Raw genomic sequence first — 18072 nt, forward strand, 5'->3', positions numbered from 1 at the left:
AAAGAAATAGAACAAAACGAAAAAAAAAAAAAAGAAATAGAACAAAACGGTAATAATAAAAATGATGTTTTAATGTGCATACAATGTGGCATCTGTTATTATGAACCACTGTATGTACTTTGAATTTTTAGCTTAATAAGTTTTACAAGGAATAGTTCATAATTATGAGTTGTATGTATTTCGAACTTTGTAAACCAGCTCTTTGTTGGTAACAAGGGTTTTGGTTTTTACAGATAAAAAGTTTCGAAAGTCTGCGGACAGATTTTCCTTCCCAATTGTACTTGGTTCGAACAGTAGAAACAGAAGGATGTTCATATCTCAAAATGTAATTTTATTTGTCAGGTTAATAAAAAAAGAGGAAGACATTTATGAATCATTTGGAAATGAGTTTTTTATTAAAAGTAATCTGAAAATACTCTTGAAGGAAAAATTTGGCATATTTGCTCATTATTTCAGGATAAATCCCACAATGGTACGAGGAATTAAATCGCCTCGCATGCATCCTTTAAAAATTGTACTCCTGGGGGAGCTCTGGTGGCCTAGTGGCAAGGAGCTGCAACTACAATCCCAGAGGCGCATGGTTCGAATCCACCAGATGCTCTGCCGGGGAAGGAGGGGCAATCTCCTCCTGTACCAGTCAGATCTGATTTGACGGTACACGCACACAAAATAATAAAATAAAATAAATATTAAAAAAAAAATTGTATTCCTGTCTCTTTAACAAACTGAAAGGGAGAAAGGGGTTGGGCCTCCGGAGCAGCAAGATCTCTGATTGGCTGTGCTGGCAGGAAGTGGGCGGTGAAAGCGCTGTTTCTGTTATTGTCCGAGGCTGCGGGGGTGAGAGTCCTGGCGGGCTTGGGCTTCGGGCAGGCGCTGTCCACTGTTCTTCGTGTCGCGAGTCGGGGAGCGTGGGGTGCAGACGCAGTCCCTTTCTCCCGGTGGTTTCGGGGCCCTGGCAGCCTTCTCGCGGTGGTGCCGCTGTCTCGCGGGACCACGGTGGAATCGGGGTCCGCTGGGACCGCCGAGGCCGCTTAGTGGCCCCGGCCCCGGAGGGAAGGTGCTCTCTGGGCGCCCGCTGCGACCCGCTCCGCTCCACCTGGCCCCGCATCTCAACCTGGGTTGTCTCTTCCCCCTGTTCTGCAGGCTCGCTTCCGGCGCCATGGCTCAAAGGGCCTTCCCGAATCCTTATGCCGATTATAACAAATCCCTGGCCGAATGCTACTTTGATTCTACCGGGAGGGTGAGTTTGGGGTCTCTCCGCCGCCATCCCCACATCCCCTCCCGCGTTCAGAAAAGACTTTTAAGATCTCCATAAAAGAACGGGATGGATATCCCTTTGGGAAAAAAAAAAAACAAACCAAACACCTAGACACACAGCTTACTTGAGGGAAGAGCTATAAATACGTAAAATGCATATTAAAATACATAAGGGGAACAGTGAAATAAGTGTTGAATGCCTGTGAGACAAGGTCTCGTTAATATTACAGCTCATAATGGAGGCAATAGTCTTGGCTGATGAGAATATAAATTGTAAAAATTGATAGTTCACCGTGTAAGTTTGGATTTTTCCATCCATTTTGCTTTGTTTCTTAAAGAGAACTGAGAATCCTACTGGTCGTCGCATATGTTCCTTTATAAATATGTCCATGTGTCTAGACATGCAGGTACTGAGCAGGGAAGAGAGGTGTAAACCCATCGGGTGGTGGAAGACATCTTTAAAAGCAAAGTGCTAGATTTGGGATATAGACATAAAATCTTCTATGCCATTGACATTACTTCCCAGGGCCTTATCACAGCTAAAAAAAAAATTAAAATAATAATAAAGTACAATAAACTGGGAGTGTTTTATAAGCCACTTTGCAACAGAGAACGTGGAAATGGTGCTAAGATGCTGATCAGGAAGTGTGCTGTGTGAACCTGCCATCTGTTCAAGAGAGAAAGATGTGGCAGTCGGCTTCTCAGTAGATTTATCGCTTTGGAAACTCTAGGAGACATTTCTCCTCAGTTCTGTAAGGTCTCCATAAGTCAAAATCAACTCCAGGACAATGCATTATTTTCTTAGACTTCTTTGCGTGAACACAGTTGCTCTGAGAGAATATAGTTTTTTAAGTGTACTGAATACTGCCAAATCCCAATGGTTTCTTAGGTTGGAAGAGTGATCTCTCTGTTTCAACACGTAGTTTCTTTTTCATAAAAACTTTATTTTATTCTGGTTTACTTACAAATTCTGTATACGTTGCTTTTCTCATAGATTCTTTCACATTTCCTTAACCCACCCCACCCTCCACCCATCAGATTGTGAGACCCTATGATTACGCGCCACCCCATCCTAACCCCTGTGCACCCCCCCATCGACCCCTTAGATCCTCATACACATTTTTCTGGTTATTTATTTCTACAATAATGGTCTTAGACAGTATTTGTCCTTATAGGATGGAGTGACTTCACTTAGCATAATGCTCTCTAGTCCTTCCCAAGTTAGGTAATGATTTTGAAAATCATCACTCCTGTAAACACTCAAAGTTCTTGACTTTACCATTTCCCCGCTTAAACTTGCTGGTTATTTACACACACTATGACAACTTTTTCAATCCTGTTAGCTGTTTGAGTTGACTTTCTTTGACTTTGTTCTTTCCCTAAAGCACTTTTCATTAGAGGTTAACGTGGGTAAATGATGCAGAGAGGAATGATGGAAGAGATGCATCAACACGCATATGGATTGAGAGACAATCTCATTGTTTTAGGGCCAGAATTTCAATTGCCAAAGCAAAGCATTTGGTGATTATGTTGGGCTCAGGTGGCTTCCTTTTGGCTATTTGGGTGTGTGTTTCGCCTAGCTCTGCAAATGCTGAAGCCAGAGTATATGTCTTGTCTTGTTGAAGGAAGATGTGCCCGTTTGTGCTGACTTGTCAAAGAGCATTGGAGGGTGTGTGCTATTGAGGGAGCCTTTAGTAAAATGCAGCTCGTTATTTAGACTGCTTGCAACGTAAATCCCTTTACAAGTTTAACTCTTTAAGGGAGTAATAAAGTTCAGCCAATGTCCCCTGGCCCCAGAATAAACGCAGGATTTATTATCTAACTCATAGCGGGTTTTTTGGAGATCCTAGAAGACATGAGCATATTGGTGCTAAAATTGTTTAAAGTTGAACACCAAAAAAAGGATCCCAGATACCTGTCCTTAATTTATTAACACAAAGATTCGTTTTCTGGCATCTGTCAGGACAAGAGCTTTTAGAAGCTCTTCACATTATTGAATAGTTTGGTGATTTGCCCCAAACAGTCCATTTTCTGCGGCAAGGCACCTTTGTAAATAAATGCAGTGTGTGCAAATAACAGTGCACATCCCTTCCTGAAGATTCTTATTATTCTCTGTCTCTTGACGGAGTGCCAGGCAAGATGATGAATTATCCATGATCTGTGTACAGAAGACTGCATGTTCCTGGGTAGATGCACTCTTCTCTCTAGTTGAGATTGATCGATCTTTCCTATTAATATTATGTTTTATCTAACCAGATATATTCTCTAAGCTTTTAAAAATCTTGACCTCTTGGCAGAAACTGCTAAATAATGGGACTATGTCCCTCAAACAGTGTGTTTTCTGCTTCCAATTGTGGTGGAGATAGTAGTGCTCTAGAATAAATGAGCCCAGTGTGGTCTGACTTAACAGAAACAGTCCTCAGAAGTCAAAATGAATCTGTCCTCAGTGTTAGTCTTTTAATTCCGATCTGCTTCCTTACTGTGTTTAATATTCAGGTGTACCTGTTTTTTTAAAAGGAGATTGTGATGTAACAGACAGTTGCTAAGTTTGTTCCTATAGTCCTTAACATGGTGAAAGATCTGTGGCCCTGTAACATTCTGCTACTTGTTTAGAAATTTCCTTGCACTGTGAAATCCTGAAGATTCCTGAAATTACTGAGGAATAAATACATTTAAATAACTTATTAAGACTTTACAAGTTAGAATATTAAAAACTTAAATAATATTTTATTATCACCTTTAGGAAGATAAACATAGTGAATGATTGAGCTCTCAGTTTTACCAGAGTTTGCTGGATCTTTTATAGGGATGTTTTTAGTTTCAGAGTCCCAAATCCAAATCATTACTTGTCCTAAATCTTTGGATTGCTTAGGAATAGTATAAATCTCTTGGACCCAGAACTTGTAACACATGGTCTCATTTGATCTTGCTCCACTTTGTTTGGTATAGGCACATGCTGTTCATAGCCATGGAGTTGAGCACAATACATAGCGACCCTAGAAACAGAAGACCTGAAGCCTTTCTATAACTATCAGTGTTTCTCAAAGTTCATAGCGTTTCCAGAGGCATGTTGTTTAGGAAGTGGATGCCATTCCTGCTGTTAATGTAATTATCATTATTATCCTGACTTCATGGAAATAATTGAAGCAGAAAGAAGTTATGCATTGAATAAGATCATTCAGCTAATCAGATAAAGGTAGACCCCGACTGAGCATGATATTAAACCCTATTGTGGTACGTTGACACAGTGACTTCAGCAGTGGACTCTAGTGTGTCAGAGATGATGAAGATGGCACAGGATAGGGCCAGGTTGAGGTTAGCTGTTCTAGGGTTACTAAGAATCATACTCAGTGACACCTAACAACAACATGATGGTCTTGTGGTAAGGAGTTACGCTGCCAAACTAAAGGCACTCCTTTCTAACCCAGCAGCTGTGCTTCAGCAGAAAGATGGGCAGTCCCCCCTGTGTGATTTACTGCCTCTTAAAACCCGATGGAGGGTCAGCTATGGTTTGGATCTGACTCAACAGCGCAAAGCAACAGCTCTTTGCCAAAGAATTCCAGGTAGCATATGCATAACCCATCAGTCTGCTAACCAGAAAACCAGTTTGCCTCGACTGGGATAAAGGTGGGCAGTCTTCTCTCATAAAGAATTATAGCATCAGACACCGACTGAGGGTGGCAGTGATAGGGAACCGAGTCTGTGGCAGTGAGTTTAGTTTGGGGTCAGATGGTGTTCTGGGCATGAAGATTTTCATTCTAGATCTGGCATTCCATCCATTCAAGGCTTTCTGGTAGCCCTGTTAGTTTGTGGGTTTTTTTTTTCTTTTATGTTACTTTCAAATTAAAAAAAAATTTATACCTGTTTTTTAAAATAACAAAAACAATCAGAATGTTTCTTTTGGAGATAAACATTGGTGCTACTTGATTAAGAAAAGTCCAGTGACTTGGAAAAAAGCATACATCTTTCAATTTGTGTTTTGTCTAATAAAGCTCATTAATGTGCAATTCTAATACAAAAATGTTGCTTTAAATAATAGATGATCCCCATTAGATGGAAAATTACTTTGAGGCAATTTGTAAATAGCAGTATATTTTATTATTTAACTAAGAATCTGATGTAAAATATTTAAACTGTAATATTCTGTGCCTTGAATGAGAAAACATAGTAACCCTTTTAATTTTTGTTGATTTATGTTGCTCAAGAGTAAATAATTTTCCAGTTTTTCCAGGAAGAAAAATGTGGCTTAAATAGAAATAGAGTGCCTCTTATTTTTGATAGTCTGGGGGCCAGGAAGTTAATGGGCCAATATTTTTTTAGTAATTGTTTTCCCTTTAATATCTGCAGCTGACTCCTGAGTTCTCACAGCGCTTGAACAATAAAGTTCGAGAGCTGCTTCAGCAAATGGAGAGAGGCCTGAAGTCCGCAGACCCTCGGGATGGAAGCTGTTACACTGGCTGGTCAGGTATGACATGCTGGCCAGAAGTGAGTGTTAAGAGTGGATACGAGGCTTGAGTGTTGGCTTTGACCACTGTCTGTCCTTCAGTGCTTCACCCTCTTGCTTTGCTATCTTTTCAATAGTGCTCTGGGTTTAGTTGCAAGCTTGAATTACTGTTATCATAAATGGGAAGCAAAAATCTATGTTCAGCAGCTACACAGTTAATTTGGAGAAGGAATTAAGGAGAATCCCAAAATACAATGTGTGAAACAGAGGAGAAAGAGGATTTCTGTACAGGAAGTCAAACATGTCTAGAAGAATCATTTTTTAAAAGTAACTATATCACTTTCAAAACAGGATGTCAATATAAGAGCACAAGGTCAAGTTTAACTTCTGTGAGCTAATCATTCCCTATGGTCATTCTCACTGGTTTGAGTTCTCTGTACTCGCTATTATTGAGAGAGATTTTGAACATTTGCAGAAGATTGCAGAAGAAATAATACTTTGGAGTCAAAAGGTGAGAGAGAAACTAAAGCTGGAAAGTTAAAGAGCTGCAGTAGAGAGACAGAAAGACAGCTTTATAGCCTGCTTCAGAGACTTGGTGTTATACATTTACCTTGAAAAGTGGACAAGGAGAAACAAGTTTGCAGCGTAACATGTCTGAATTTGAATGTAACTGGAAAAGTGCATTTGCTCACTAGGCCTGACAGTGGTCTGATTCAGTGGGTCTTGATTGGTGCTCAGGAATCTATTTTACAAGCACTCAGTGGTCTGGATACAGATGACAATCTGAAGGGTCCCCACTTTGTCACCTTTTTATGAAAGAGAAATGTACTATAGTGTTCTCATGGCAAATCCTCTGTATTTGAAGGCAAGTACCCATTTAATTTGTATCAGGATTCATATTACTCACAGAAATGTTTTTCTTTCATGTTATTGTGCCTTCTATTCCTGAAAACACTGAAAAATTGCATCATGAAAGGTTTGAAATCCCAGTAAGACACTAGTCTCGAGGATATTGAAGCCAGTATTTCGTGTGTGTGTGTGTGTGTGTGTGTGTGTGTGTGTGTGTACCGTCAAATTGGATCTGACTGGTACAGGAGGAGATTGCAGTATTTCTTAAAATTAAATTTCATCTGGTGGTTCCAATGCAGTCAAATCTGTGCACTCTGGAGCCTGTATAAATGAGAAAGCTATCATAGATGGAAAACTCAAATAGTTACCACTACGCCTGGTTAAAAAATAAAATGGTAAGACCACTCTTGGTCACAGGCAGAGGGTTGGGACCCGGGAAGACAATTCCTATCTTGTTCTGGCTTCCCCAGGTTTCAGTGGACTTTGGTTTTATGAAGTTTGTGGATGTTCGAAACGTATTTAAGATGAGAATGCTATCAAAGTATTTTGCTTTAGGAGGGAGTTTATATAACATCTGTCATATACGAAGTATGTGCTAAGTTCCAGGTACAGTGTCATTGTCACATCAGTCTTGATAATGCAAGCGAGGATTTGAATATAGCAGGACAGATGCGTGATTGTCTTTAGTTTCTCCTCCAATGGCCGTGCCATAGCCATGCCTAAGAAGATTTGGGGGCCTCTCCTTAAGCAATTTGGGGTTTTTATTTACTTATTCTTGGCCAAAAAAGGAAACTGAGACAGAGAACTGAACTAGACTTGATTTCAGCACTTATTACAGAAATGACTTAAAACTCAAATTGCTCATTCAGAGGCGCTTATATTGCTGTATAGAAGGCACTTTGCTTGGGAAATAGAAAAAATAGAGGTTTCTTTCATGTTTGAATTAGTTTTAACCATGGTAGAAAAAGCTATCTGGCCCCTCTATTCCAAGAGCTAGTTGGACACTCTGGTGACGTAGTCTGTAATACAAAGGCTGCACACGCCAGCAGTTCAGATCCATCAGTGGCTCCCAAAGAGAGACATGAGTAAGGTGTGCAGCCTCAGAAACATGATGGGGTGGGGGTGGGGGTCACTGTCATTCAGAACTGACTGAGTGACAGTGAGTGAGCGGCAAAGTGAAACATTATGTTTTCCGTGGAAATAGAAAACAAATTTTGCTCCAAAACCAAAATGCAGCTTTGATGGTAATAATTTTTTGGCAGCATCGGGTTTCTGGCATTTTTCTCTTTTGAATGCTGGTTTCCTTCAATGGTTCATCCGTAAGTCTCTGGGATTCTCATTGCTGGTTCCCAAAAGCAGCTTTTATGGCAGCTACTGAGGGCAAATTTGCATACTATGCAGTTTAGGGTGTCTTCAGTTGCTGCCTATTTTATGATGTAGCATAAAATCTTCTGGATAAATTTGCTAATGGATTTCGAGGCAAGGTTCCTAATGTCTTCTAATCGAACACTGTTAAAAAGCCATTATTTCTACCTCAAATAGACTCTCTCCAGTGTTTTGATAAGTAAAATACTTGCCTGTTCCCATGTTCAGTCTAAATAGCTGAAAATTCTGAGGTACACAAGAAACTAAAGCTGATTTCATCCCAGAAGTCTATAATATTAAAACCTTTGCTGCTGCAACCCTGCCCGGAGTGCAGCTCTCAACCTACCTGTCTGCAGTTACTACCTTCAGAATGGCAAACAGGGGACCTGCCTATGGCTTGAGCCGGGAAGTGCAGCAGAAGACCGAAAAACTCTGGAGCATCACCTCCCAGTGTCGCAAGGATGTGGGCTGGCCTCCGCCTGGCTGGGAGAACTTCCAGAACTGGCTCAAGGATGGAATGGTGCTTTGTGAGCTCATTAGTGGAGTGTACTCCAAGGGCTTGCCCACAGTAAAGAAGATCCAGGCCTCCACCATGGCCTTCAGGCAGATTTAACAGATCTCTCAGTTTCTACAAGCAGCTGAACGCTATGACAGCAGCACCACTGACCTCTTCCAGACCGTGGACCTCTAGGAAGGGAAGAACATGGCCTGTGTACAGAAGATGCTGATCAATCTGGGTGGACTGGCAGAAGCCCGAGAGGAGCAGCCTTTGGGTTTGCAGTGCAGCTCTCTAACTACACCACCAGAGCTCCCTAAAAGTCCCATACAACAGAGAAAACGATCCTTTTCTTTACCGTCTCACATAGTTTGGGCATGTAGGAGGCTGTTCCTTGGAAAGGGACATCATGCTTGGGAAGGTAGAGGGATTGCAAGAAAAGACGACCCTCAACGAGATGAATTGACAGTGACTACAGCGTTGGGCTCACGTGTGTTAGCGATGATAAGGATGCCACAGGACGGGACAGGATTCAGGTCTGTTGTTCATAGGGTCGCTGTGAGTCATGCTCAGCTTAATGGCACCTAACAACAACACATTTTATATAAGAGATTTGGACATAAACTTCTATTTTTCCAGCTTCAAAAAGATCCTTGGGTTTTGTCCACTTTGGTGGATTTTAATATGGATCAATTTACCAATATCTATACAGTCACCTCAAATTTGGTAAATATTGTTTTAGCCGCTCTTCATTTCCAGGGGATGGTATTTGGATTTTAATTCAAGGCACGTTTATTCTATTTTACAAAATTTCTTTTCCATTTCAATAGCAAATAGGCTTTTCATAAAGCTTGTCCTAGAAAAGGATTACAGAGAGGCCAAAATAATAAATTTTCCAGTATAAACTGTAATTTAAATTGATGGACTGCACTTGATACTGTGAAACCTTAGAATTTTCTCAGCTTGACTAGACAGGTCTCCACTTTTCTTTCTGCTCTAAACTCTGCACTAAACTCTCTCAAGCACTTGTTTGCTTCTTGTTAGATACAGTTGTGCTGCTTTTGATTCATAATGGCCATGTGTATGGTAGAGCAAAATACTGCCTAGGCCTGCACCCTTCTTGTAGCTGTTGCTGTGTTTGAGACCACTGCTGCGGGCACTCTGCCAGACCATCTCATTGAAGGTCTTCCGCACACCTTTGCTGACTTCCTGCTTTATCAGAGTGTGATGTCCTTTCCCAGAGGCTGTCCCTTCCTGATACATGTCCAATTGTGAAATGAAGTCTTACCATCTTTACATCTAAGACGTGTCCTAGTGCTGCTCCTTCTAAGACAGATTTCATTATTCTGGCAGCCTATGGTACATTCCGTATTCTTCACCAATGCTGTAATTCCAGTGTGTGCTTTCCCTTTTGTCTTCCATTTTCATTGTCTCGCTTTTGCATGCATGAGATGATTGAAAACACTGTGGCTTGGGTCAGGCATATCTTAGTCCTTAAAGTAATACCGTTGGTTTTGGACGGTGTAGAGAGGTTCTTTGCAGCAACTGTGCTGTTAAGAGTCCATTTGATTTCTCGCCTGCTGCTTCCACGGGTGCTGATGGTGGAAGTCGAGCAAAATGAAATTTTTGTGTCATTCATTTTTCTGTCATGATGTTGCATATTGGTACAGTTGTAAGATTTTTGTTTTATGTTAAAATATAAGGCATTCATCTTTGATCATCAGTGTTTCAGTTCCTCTTTGCTTTTGACAAAGAAGATTTTATCATCTGCATATTTCGGGTTGGTAATGACTTGTTTATAGCATGTATCAATCCTCTTCAACCTGTAGACAGCTTTCTGTATTTCTGTTTCTTGACTCTAAAGAAAGCTACAAAATCAGGTCACCCAGCTTCATAATACTTCAAGTGTGCTATGCCCAGATGTGTCTCAGTTTATCTTGAAATAAAAGGTTCTAGTGAAGAGATGTGCCTCCCCTGTGTGTCTGATGTTACATAGTTGCAGTGGGAAAACGAAATTCTCCAGTCTTTCATTTCAGCAAAAATTGAGGGTAATGGCAATGGAATACTTAGAATTTCTGGTAGTGCCCTTCTCTGTTGTAGGTGCTTTGGAAAACACAAACAGAATGCTTTGTTGAATATGTGATCATTTGAAATAGAAATGCGAAAGAAAATACTCGTTTTAAAAACTGTTAAAATGTTCTGAGCTCTTAAAATAGAAGCATAAAATGAGATCAACATGAGATTTTAATACCATTTAAGTATTTTCCCAAAACCTGGCGTATTTACCTCTATGAGTTAGCATAGTGTGATTTTTACATTCTATATCCCCAACTTTTACTGTTTTTATTCATGACAGGGAGGTAAAGTTCCCTGAAGCAAGGAAAGAAGGGAAGGAAGAATTGTTCAGTTACCACAGCTGTGACGTATTGGCATATGGGACAGTTACTGCCATAAACCCTTCTAGTCACCCTCGTTTTTCCATAAACCCTTCTAGTCACCCTCGTTTTTCTCTATGAATGAGGTGTTGTGCATAGCCAGTTTTTCAGACAGTAATTGAGAATTGCCAAATTATGTCTACGCCCTGGTATTCAAAGCCAATTCAGTGGTTTAATAATAAAATACTGAATGTAATGTTCCCAACTGAGTCATTACATAGAAAGGAACTGGCAGATACAGAGGAATTTAAAGAAATAACATATGAGCAAGAGCCTATGGTGATGAAGGAAGAAGTTCAAGCTGCTTTGAAGGAAATAGCAAAAAATAAGGCCCCAGGAATAGATGATATACCAATTGAAGTATTTCAGATAACAGATGTTGCCCTGGATGTGCTCACCAAGTTGTGCCAAGAAATCTGGAGAACAACCACTTGGCCAAAACTAACTGGAAGAGATCTATATTTGTTCCCATTCCAAAGAAAGATGACCCAACTGAGTGTGGAAACTACAGAACAGTGTCATTGATTTCACATGCAAGCAAGATTCTACTGAAGATTATCCAAAAACGATTAGAACAGCACATCAGCAGAGAACTGCCGGAAGTCCAGTCTGGGGTTAGAAGGGGTCGTGGTACTAGGGATATTGTTGCTGATGTTAGATGGATCTTGGCTGAAAGCAGAGAATACCAGAAGAATGTCTATCTGTGTTTCATTGACTATGCAAAGGCATTTGACTGTGTGGATCATAACAAACTGTGGCTGACTCTGAGAAGAATGGGAATCCCAGAACATTTAATTGTACTAATGTGAAACCTATACTTGGACCAAGAGGCAGTAGTCAGAACAGAGCAGGGTAACACTGCATGGTTAAAATTGGAAAGGGTGTACGCCAGGGATGCATCCTGTCCCCATACCTTTTCAACATGTATGCAGAGCAGATTATTCGAGAAGCTGGGCTCTATGAGGAGAATTGTGGCATCAGGATTGGTGGAAGATCTATTAACAATCTGCGTTATGCAGATGACACAACCCTGCTTGCTGAAACTGAGGAGGACCTCATGCACTTGCTGCGAAGGGTCAGGGACTTCAGCCTTCAGTATGGACTGAGGCTCAATGTCAAGAAGACAAAGATTCTCACCACTGGACCAATTGGCAGCGTCAGGATGGATGGCGAAGAGATTGAGATTGTTCACAGCTTCAGTTTGCTCGGCTCCACAGTCAACACTCTTGGCACCAGCAGTCAGGAAATCAAAAAGCATATCGCGATGGGAAAGTCCGCTGTTAGGGACCTCTCTAAAGTACTCAGGAACAACGGTGTCTCTCTGGAGACTAAGGTGCGCCTGATACAGGCCATGGTGTTTGCAATCGCTTGTTATGCCTCAGAGAGTTGGACAATGACTAGGGAGGACAGAAAGAGAGTGGATGCTTTTGAGCTGTGGTGCTGGAGAAGAGTACTGAATGTACCGTGGACTGCCAGGAAAACAAACAGATTCATCTTAGAGAAGATTAAACCAGGCTGCTCCTTGGAGGCAAGGATTCTGGGGCTTCATCTGACATACTTTGGACATGTTGCCAGGAGGGACGGGTCCTTGGAGAGGGACATCATGCTTGGGAGGGTGGAGGGACAGCGCAGGAGAAGACCCTCTATGAGATGGATTGATTCGGTGACTGGGGTAATCGGGATGGGTGTGTCGGAGGCGGTGCGGTTGGCGCAGGACAGAGCAGGGTTTAGGGCTGTTGTGCATAGGGTCGCTATGAGTCGAAAACGACTCGACGGCACATAACAACAACAACAACAATGTTCCCAAGGGAATAGGTATTCCATCGCATCATCTTTATAACTTCTGTGATCGTCTCATATTCACTGGAAAGATTAAAACACAATTCCTATTGCTCAAATGTTACTATGATGTTTAAATGACAGAGGTGAAAATGTTTGTGCAGGTATGCTGATGACTAAGATCATATGCGAGGTACCATTCTGAGTGCTTCACATGTGTTAACTCACCTGGAACTTTCGAAGCAGACATGGAATCAGTGATGTTCTACAGTGCACACATCTCCTGAAAAAGATCTTAAAGTACTAAAGAACAAGAATGTACAAAGAGGACTACTGTAGTGCCAGATTCAAGGCACAGTCTTTTTGTTTATCTCATATATGTACAAAAGCTGGATAATAAATAAGGAAGACCACAGGAAAACGAATTTAATTGTGGTGCTGGTAAAGTATCTTGAGTGTACCAAGGGACTGTCAGGTAACAAACGAATCTGTGTTCGAAAAAGTGCAACCAGAATATCCCTGAGAAGCAAGGATGCTAAGACTACATCTCAGGTGATTTGGGCCTCGTACCTGTAAGGCCCAGTCACTAGAGAAAGACGTCCTGTTCGGTGAAGTCGAGAGTCAGTGAAAAAAGAGGAAGACCTTCAGTGAGAAGGCTGACATAGTGGCCGCAGCAGTGAGCTTAAGCTTACAGAGATTGAGGACGGTGCAGGATCGCACAGCACTTCATGCTGTTATAAAACACTTAGGTGCCAGCACCTAACAACGGCATAGGACCTCCCATCTGTAATAACTCTGGGATATGGATACTGTTTGTATCTTCATGAGACAATGAGAAAATGAAAGCAAAGCAAGGTTGAGTATCTCGTTGAAGGCTTTGTTTAAGGGGTCGTTAGCTGCTGTCAAGTCCGGCTGACTCAAGGTGACTCCATGCACAACAGATTGAGATGTTGACCCGTCCTGTGCCATCGTTGCAATCAATGGCTGGTGTCCCTGGATATTTTGAGTGCCAGCCACGCTGAGGGTCCAGCTTCCAGAACAATTTCAGACAGTAGTGAGCTGTGATCAGTAGGACTAGCTTTGGCAGTTTGAAGAAGTAAATCACAAAGTCTATCTTCCACGTCTGAGATCTTGCTGGTGTTTGAAATGCAGGGGGTATACATCCAGCAATATAGCAACACACACTCTTCCACAGTGTAACAAACTAATAAATTACAAAGTGGAAAACCCCTCCAGTGAATCAGGCTCCAGAGTGGTGTGTGTGTTTGTTCTCAACTTCCACATATAGAACTACTTTATTCAAAGCTGTCATATAGTTTGTGAAAGGCTGAGGCTGTATGAGATGCTTTATAAATGGCTCATGACAAGACAGGGCAGGGTTCAAAGCTGCTGTACGTAGGGTCGCTGTGCATCGCAGGCGACTCAACCAATAACATTTGATGACAGGTTTGGAAGCAGGAGTGGCATCCACTTCCTAAACAACATGCCTCCAGAAACTCTATGAACTTTGATAAATGTTGATAGTTATAGCGGGGCTTCAGGCCTTTTGTTCATAGGGTCGCTAGGAGTCATGCTCAACTCGAAAGCAACAACAACAGTGAATCTTTAGAGAGCTCTAGTGGTTTACTGTATAGGGTGTTACACTGTTAACCACCCCTCCAGTGATTTGAATCTATAGGAGAAAGATGCCTCTTCCCATGCTGTTTGTTTACAGACTCTGAAAGCCCACTAGAGGGTCAGCTATGAGTCCGTTCCAACTCCCGGCAGTGAGCCAACTCCCTGACAGTGAGAGAGCGAATGACTAACTAGACTTAAGTGCTTGATATAAAAGTAAGAAGATGCCCTGATAAAACATGAATTTAGGAAGAAAGAGGGGAAAGTGGCTCATTAGATAAGCAAGAGAAATTACTATTTAAAAGTCTGTGTGAAGCAGTTTCTGAGTCATAAAGTAAATGCTGGAAAAGATTTATGGTCATTTGCAGTTAGAGAGATAAAATCTCCAGTGTTGTTGTAAGAGGTGTCCCCCCCCCTCCCCCTTCCTCATCCTGTATTAATATATTCAGCATGGTTTCAGAATAGAAAATTAATTGGGCCAGGACAGAAGCTTTTCCTCATAATTGCTTGTATTTGCAAAGGCTTGTTGAGGATCTTCACGAGTGAATTATCACACGAGTCTGAAGTCAGCCGATCGCTCTTCCAGCTGTTAATAAGCGCTGTTTGACGTGCACAGTCGCAGTTCTTTCACCAGAATCCTCCTTTATAAAATTGCATGAGCTGAAGTGTAATGCATCATGATGTTGATGTATTACATGCCAGCAATAAGCACTGACTTGTTCATTTAGCTTTAATCCTTTCCCAGTAGATGTACAGGACTTCTCTACAGGGTGTGCTCACAACGTGGGGAGTAGGGGAAGCTTTTCGTTATTTTGAAGTCCCGTCAACCAGTGTTCTTTATGCCTGTACGTAGAACAGACAGCACAGAAAAATAGTAGGCCCAGGGGCCTCCTAAGATCAGACTCAGTTGTCAGCTGTGAACACCCATAGCTACTGACCTGTGGGGGGCCTTATCAGAGAGCAAACTGCCAGTAGCCACGGGGCTACTCTGAGTTCTGTCCCAGGTAGGTCTTGACTTTCTGTGGCTTTTTAAAAGTGCTTTATAAACCCAGAAGACTAAACAATGGTGAAAAGTTAATAAGAAAGGATTGAATGACCAAATCAAATAGTCTTGTGTTAAGAAAAAAGGAAAACTGCTTCTCTTGCAGATAGCGTAGTGCAGAAGTGAAGGAAACCCAGGGGATGGTTGATCTCATTGGTGTCTTTAAAGGAAAAGGCTGGCCCTCATTTAATTTAATATTTCCCCACTCTTGGCTAAGGGAAATGATGATCAGCTCACACTTAAAAGAAAAAATACACACAGGACTGTAGGGACTTGAGTTCTAAAGACATGACCCAGTCTTCTATAAATGGCTCCCAAAGTTAATGAGGCTAAGACTGGCGTATATTTCTTTTTCCTGAGTATTAGATACCATTTTACAGAAGAGGATATGCAGCATAGTCCCTAGAGTAATATTAACTTGCACTCTAAATGCAAGTCATTATGGTGTTTGAGATGTGCTTTCTCTGATCTGCCAAATGTATGTTCCTTGAGCTGCAGCATTAGCTTGTGGGTCTTAGTTACTGCTGACACCAGACTTAAATGAGAGACATCACTCTGGCCAGGTGTTTTCTCTGCAATTTTATCTCTTTATAAGTAGCTCTTCATCAGAGCCAGTGTTTCAGTGTCTAATTTGAGCCATGACCTGATGTCCTTCACTTTCATGATAAACACCTATAGCTTCAAGTCCCAGCTGTTCAGACAAACTGAAGTCATCAAGGGCTTGGTTCTCAGTGGGATTTATTAGAGCATTTCACAGGGACTTCTGGTGGCCTGGTGGGTAAGGAGTTGGGCTGCCAGCCCGAAAGCAGGTAGTTTGAATTCACCAACTGTTCTGTGGGAGAAAGATGGGCAGTCACTCCCAGATATTTAATAGCCCCATGAAAACCCACTGAGGGGCAAGGAGTCAAGTGTGAGTCAGTTCTAACTTGACTGCACATAACAAAAACATTTGATAGTGGGCCAGGAGCCCTGGTGGTTCCATGTTTAAAAACATAGAGCTAATAACCAAATGGGTTGGTGGTTCAAACCCACCAGCTGCTCCAAGGAAGAAAGATGACGCAGTGTACTTGTAAAAATATTTACGGCCTTGGAAACCCTCAGACTGCCATCTCTTCCATGATGTCTGAGTTGGAATTGACTTGATGGTAGTGCTTTGCCTTTTAATTTGGTCACAGTTGTCATTAGATAAATTCACCAGGAGTACCACATGCTGTCTGACTAGCCTTGATACAGGGTCACTGTCACTGTATTATAGCTTATCTTGGACTGCTAAGACAATGGGTGGAAATGACTGTAGGTTTTAGATGTCACCAGTATGGTTGGGAGCCCACCAGTGGCTCTGTGGGTGAAAGATGGACATGTGGTACTCCTGGTGAATTTATCTAATGACAGCTGTGACTGCCAACTCATAGCTGACTCTCCAGTGGGCTCTCAGAGGCAGGTTATTGCACAGGAGAAGGCTGCCATCTTCCTCCCTTGGAGCAGCTAGTGGATTTGAACTGCATGCCTTTGGGATGGCAGCAGGGTTCCTTACCACTGTGTACTAAGTGAGTGAGGAGTGCTCTGCTAGGCTGTGAGTCTGTGTTGATGAGGGAGGAACAACTCTGGAAGGGAGAGTAATCAGTGGTCCTGAACTGTCCATGGAGAAGCTGTTGAATTGATGGACTTTTTGCTGTGTTTGTTCTCTGCAGTGAGTACTGGAGTAGATGAGATACCAGCAATTCATGATGGCCTGCTTTCTTTAGTCTGACCACTGAGCAGAGATGTTTGTTTCAGGTGTTCACCCAGAGACTTTGTGGAGGGCGCTATGCATGGTGACTTCAGCAGCAAACAGAATTCTGCTAGTTTTCATTTTAATTGAAACACAAAATATGCTAACACACACAAAACTGAGAAACACAAAAAAATATATTGGAAAATACCAATCTAGTATAGAAAGACAAGCGATGATCCTACACAAGGTTAGTTAGGGCAAGCTTTCTCTTACTGTATATCATTCATCTGAAGGGCGAAAACAGAGTAATTGGCGAATTTATGAAATTTCAGCTACGGAGCAATTTATTTGAAATTTAGAACAAGAGTCCTCAGTTCCTCGAGGGAGTTTTAACATCCAAAGCTCTGGAGACCTGCTCTCGGGTGTTAGCTGTGCACCTCCGGTGACTCCTGCAGTATCAGTAATCTGAGCATGGTTTTTCCCACCAGAGTACATGACAGGAGTCTTTAAAAAGCCTTGCCTTAATACAACCTTGGGAAATACCTTGTAGAGCCGAAGTCCCAAGGCAAAGGTTTTTCGATCAGTGCCAGACTGGCTGTAAAAATAAAAATATTAAGGAATGGTCTGTAGAATGCAGAATTACAGAGAAGTGTTTGAGCTGCTCATAAATGCATGGAGATTTTTTTTTTACAAGCTCTATATACATTTCAGATGCTGCAGGGTCTTGATTGGTCAGGATGAATGAGACTAATGATCTCTCAGAAATTCAAAGCCCTAGTATTAATTACTTCTCAACAGCTGGCTATATTTATAGCACTGTTGGGATAAAGAGCTGAGTAAAGAGATTGCAGATTTAGAAGAGCCCCAAACAGTTTCTTCTCCCTTTTCTGACTGGTTGTCACAGAATGGAACAGGATAGGAGAATCCAGTGCTGCACTCGCACTCTCAAATCCTTGTATTCATTCCTCCTGCAAAGTTTATTCACTCCTCAAAGTATTTTTATTTTCCAAGTACATTTTTTACAGTATTGGTTTGCATGCAGAATTTGTATATTTTGTGTTTCATTCAGTCATTCCC

General features: G+C 41.7%; 1 protein-coding gene across 1 annotated transcript in view; it reads left to right on the forward strand.

Annotated features, from left to right (window-relative positions):
* Positions 1-1149: 1149 nt before the first annotated feature.
* The window catches only part of LANCL1 (LanC lantibiotic synthetase component C-like 1 (bacterial)), a 50872-nt gene continuing 33949 nt past the window's right edge, over positions 1150-18072 (forward strand). The window contains exons 1-2 of the mRNA XM_006891931.1: positions 1150-1240; positions 5605-5722. Of these exons, the coding sequence (XP_006891993.1) occupies positions 1160-1240; positions 5605-5722 (199 nt within the window). The 5' untranslated portion in view covers positions 1150-1159. The remainder of the gene's footprint in view (positions 1241-5604; positions 5723-18072) is intronic.

This window comes from Elephantulus edwardii, unplaced genomic scaffold (assembly GCF_000299155.1).
Source record: "Elephantulus edwardii isolate Elephantulus edwardi_28Jun2011 unplaced genomic scaffold, EleEdw1.0 scaffold00106, whole genome shotgun sequence".
Lineage (NCBI taxonomy): Eukaryota > Metazoa > Chordata > Mammalia > Macroscelidea > Macroscelididae > Elephantulus > Elephantulus edwardii.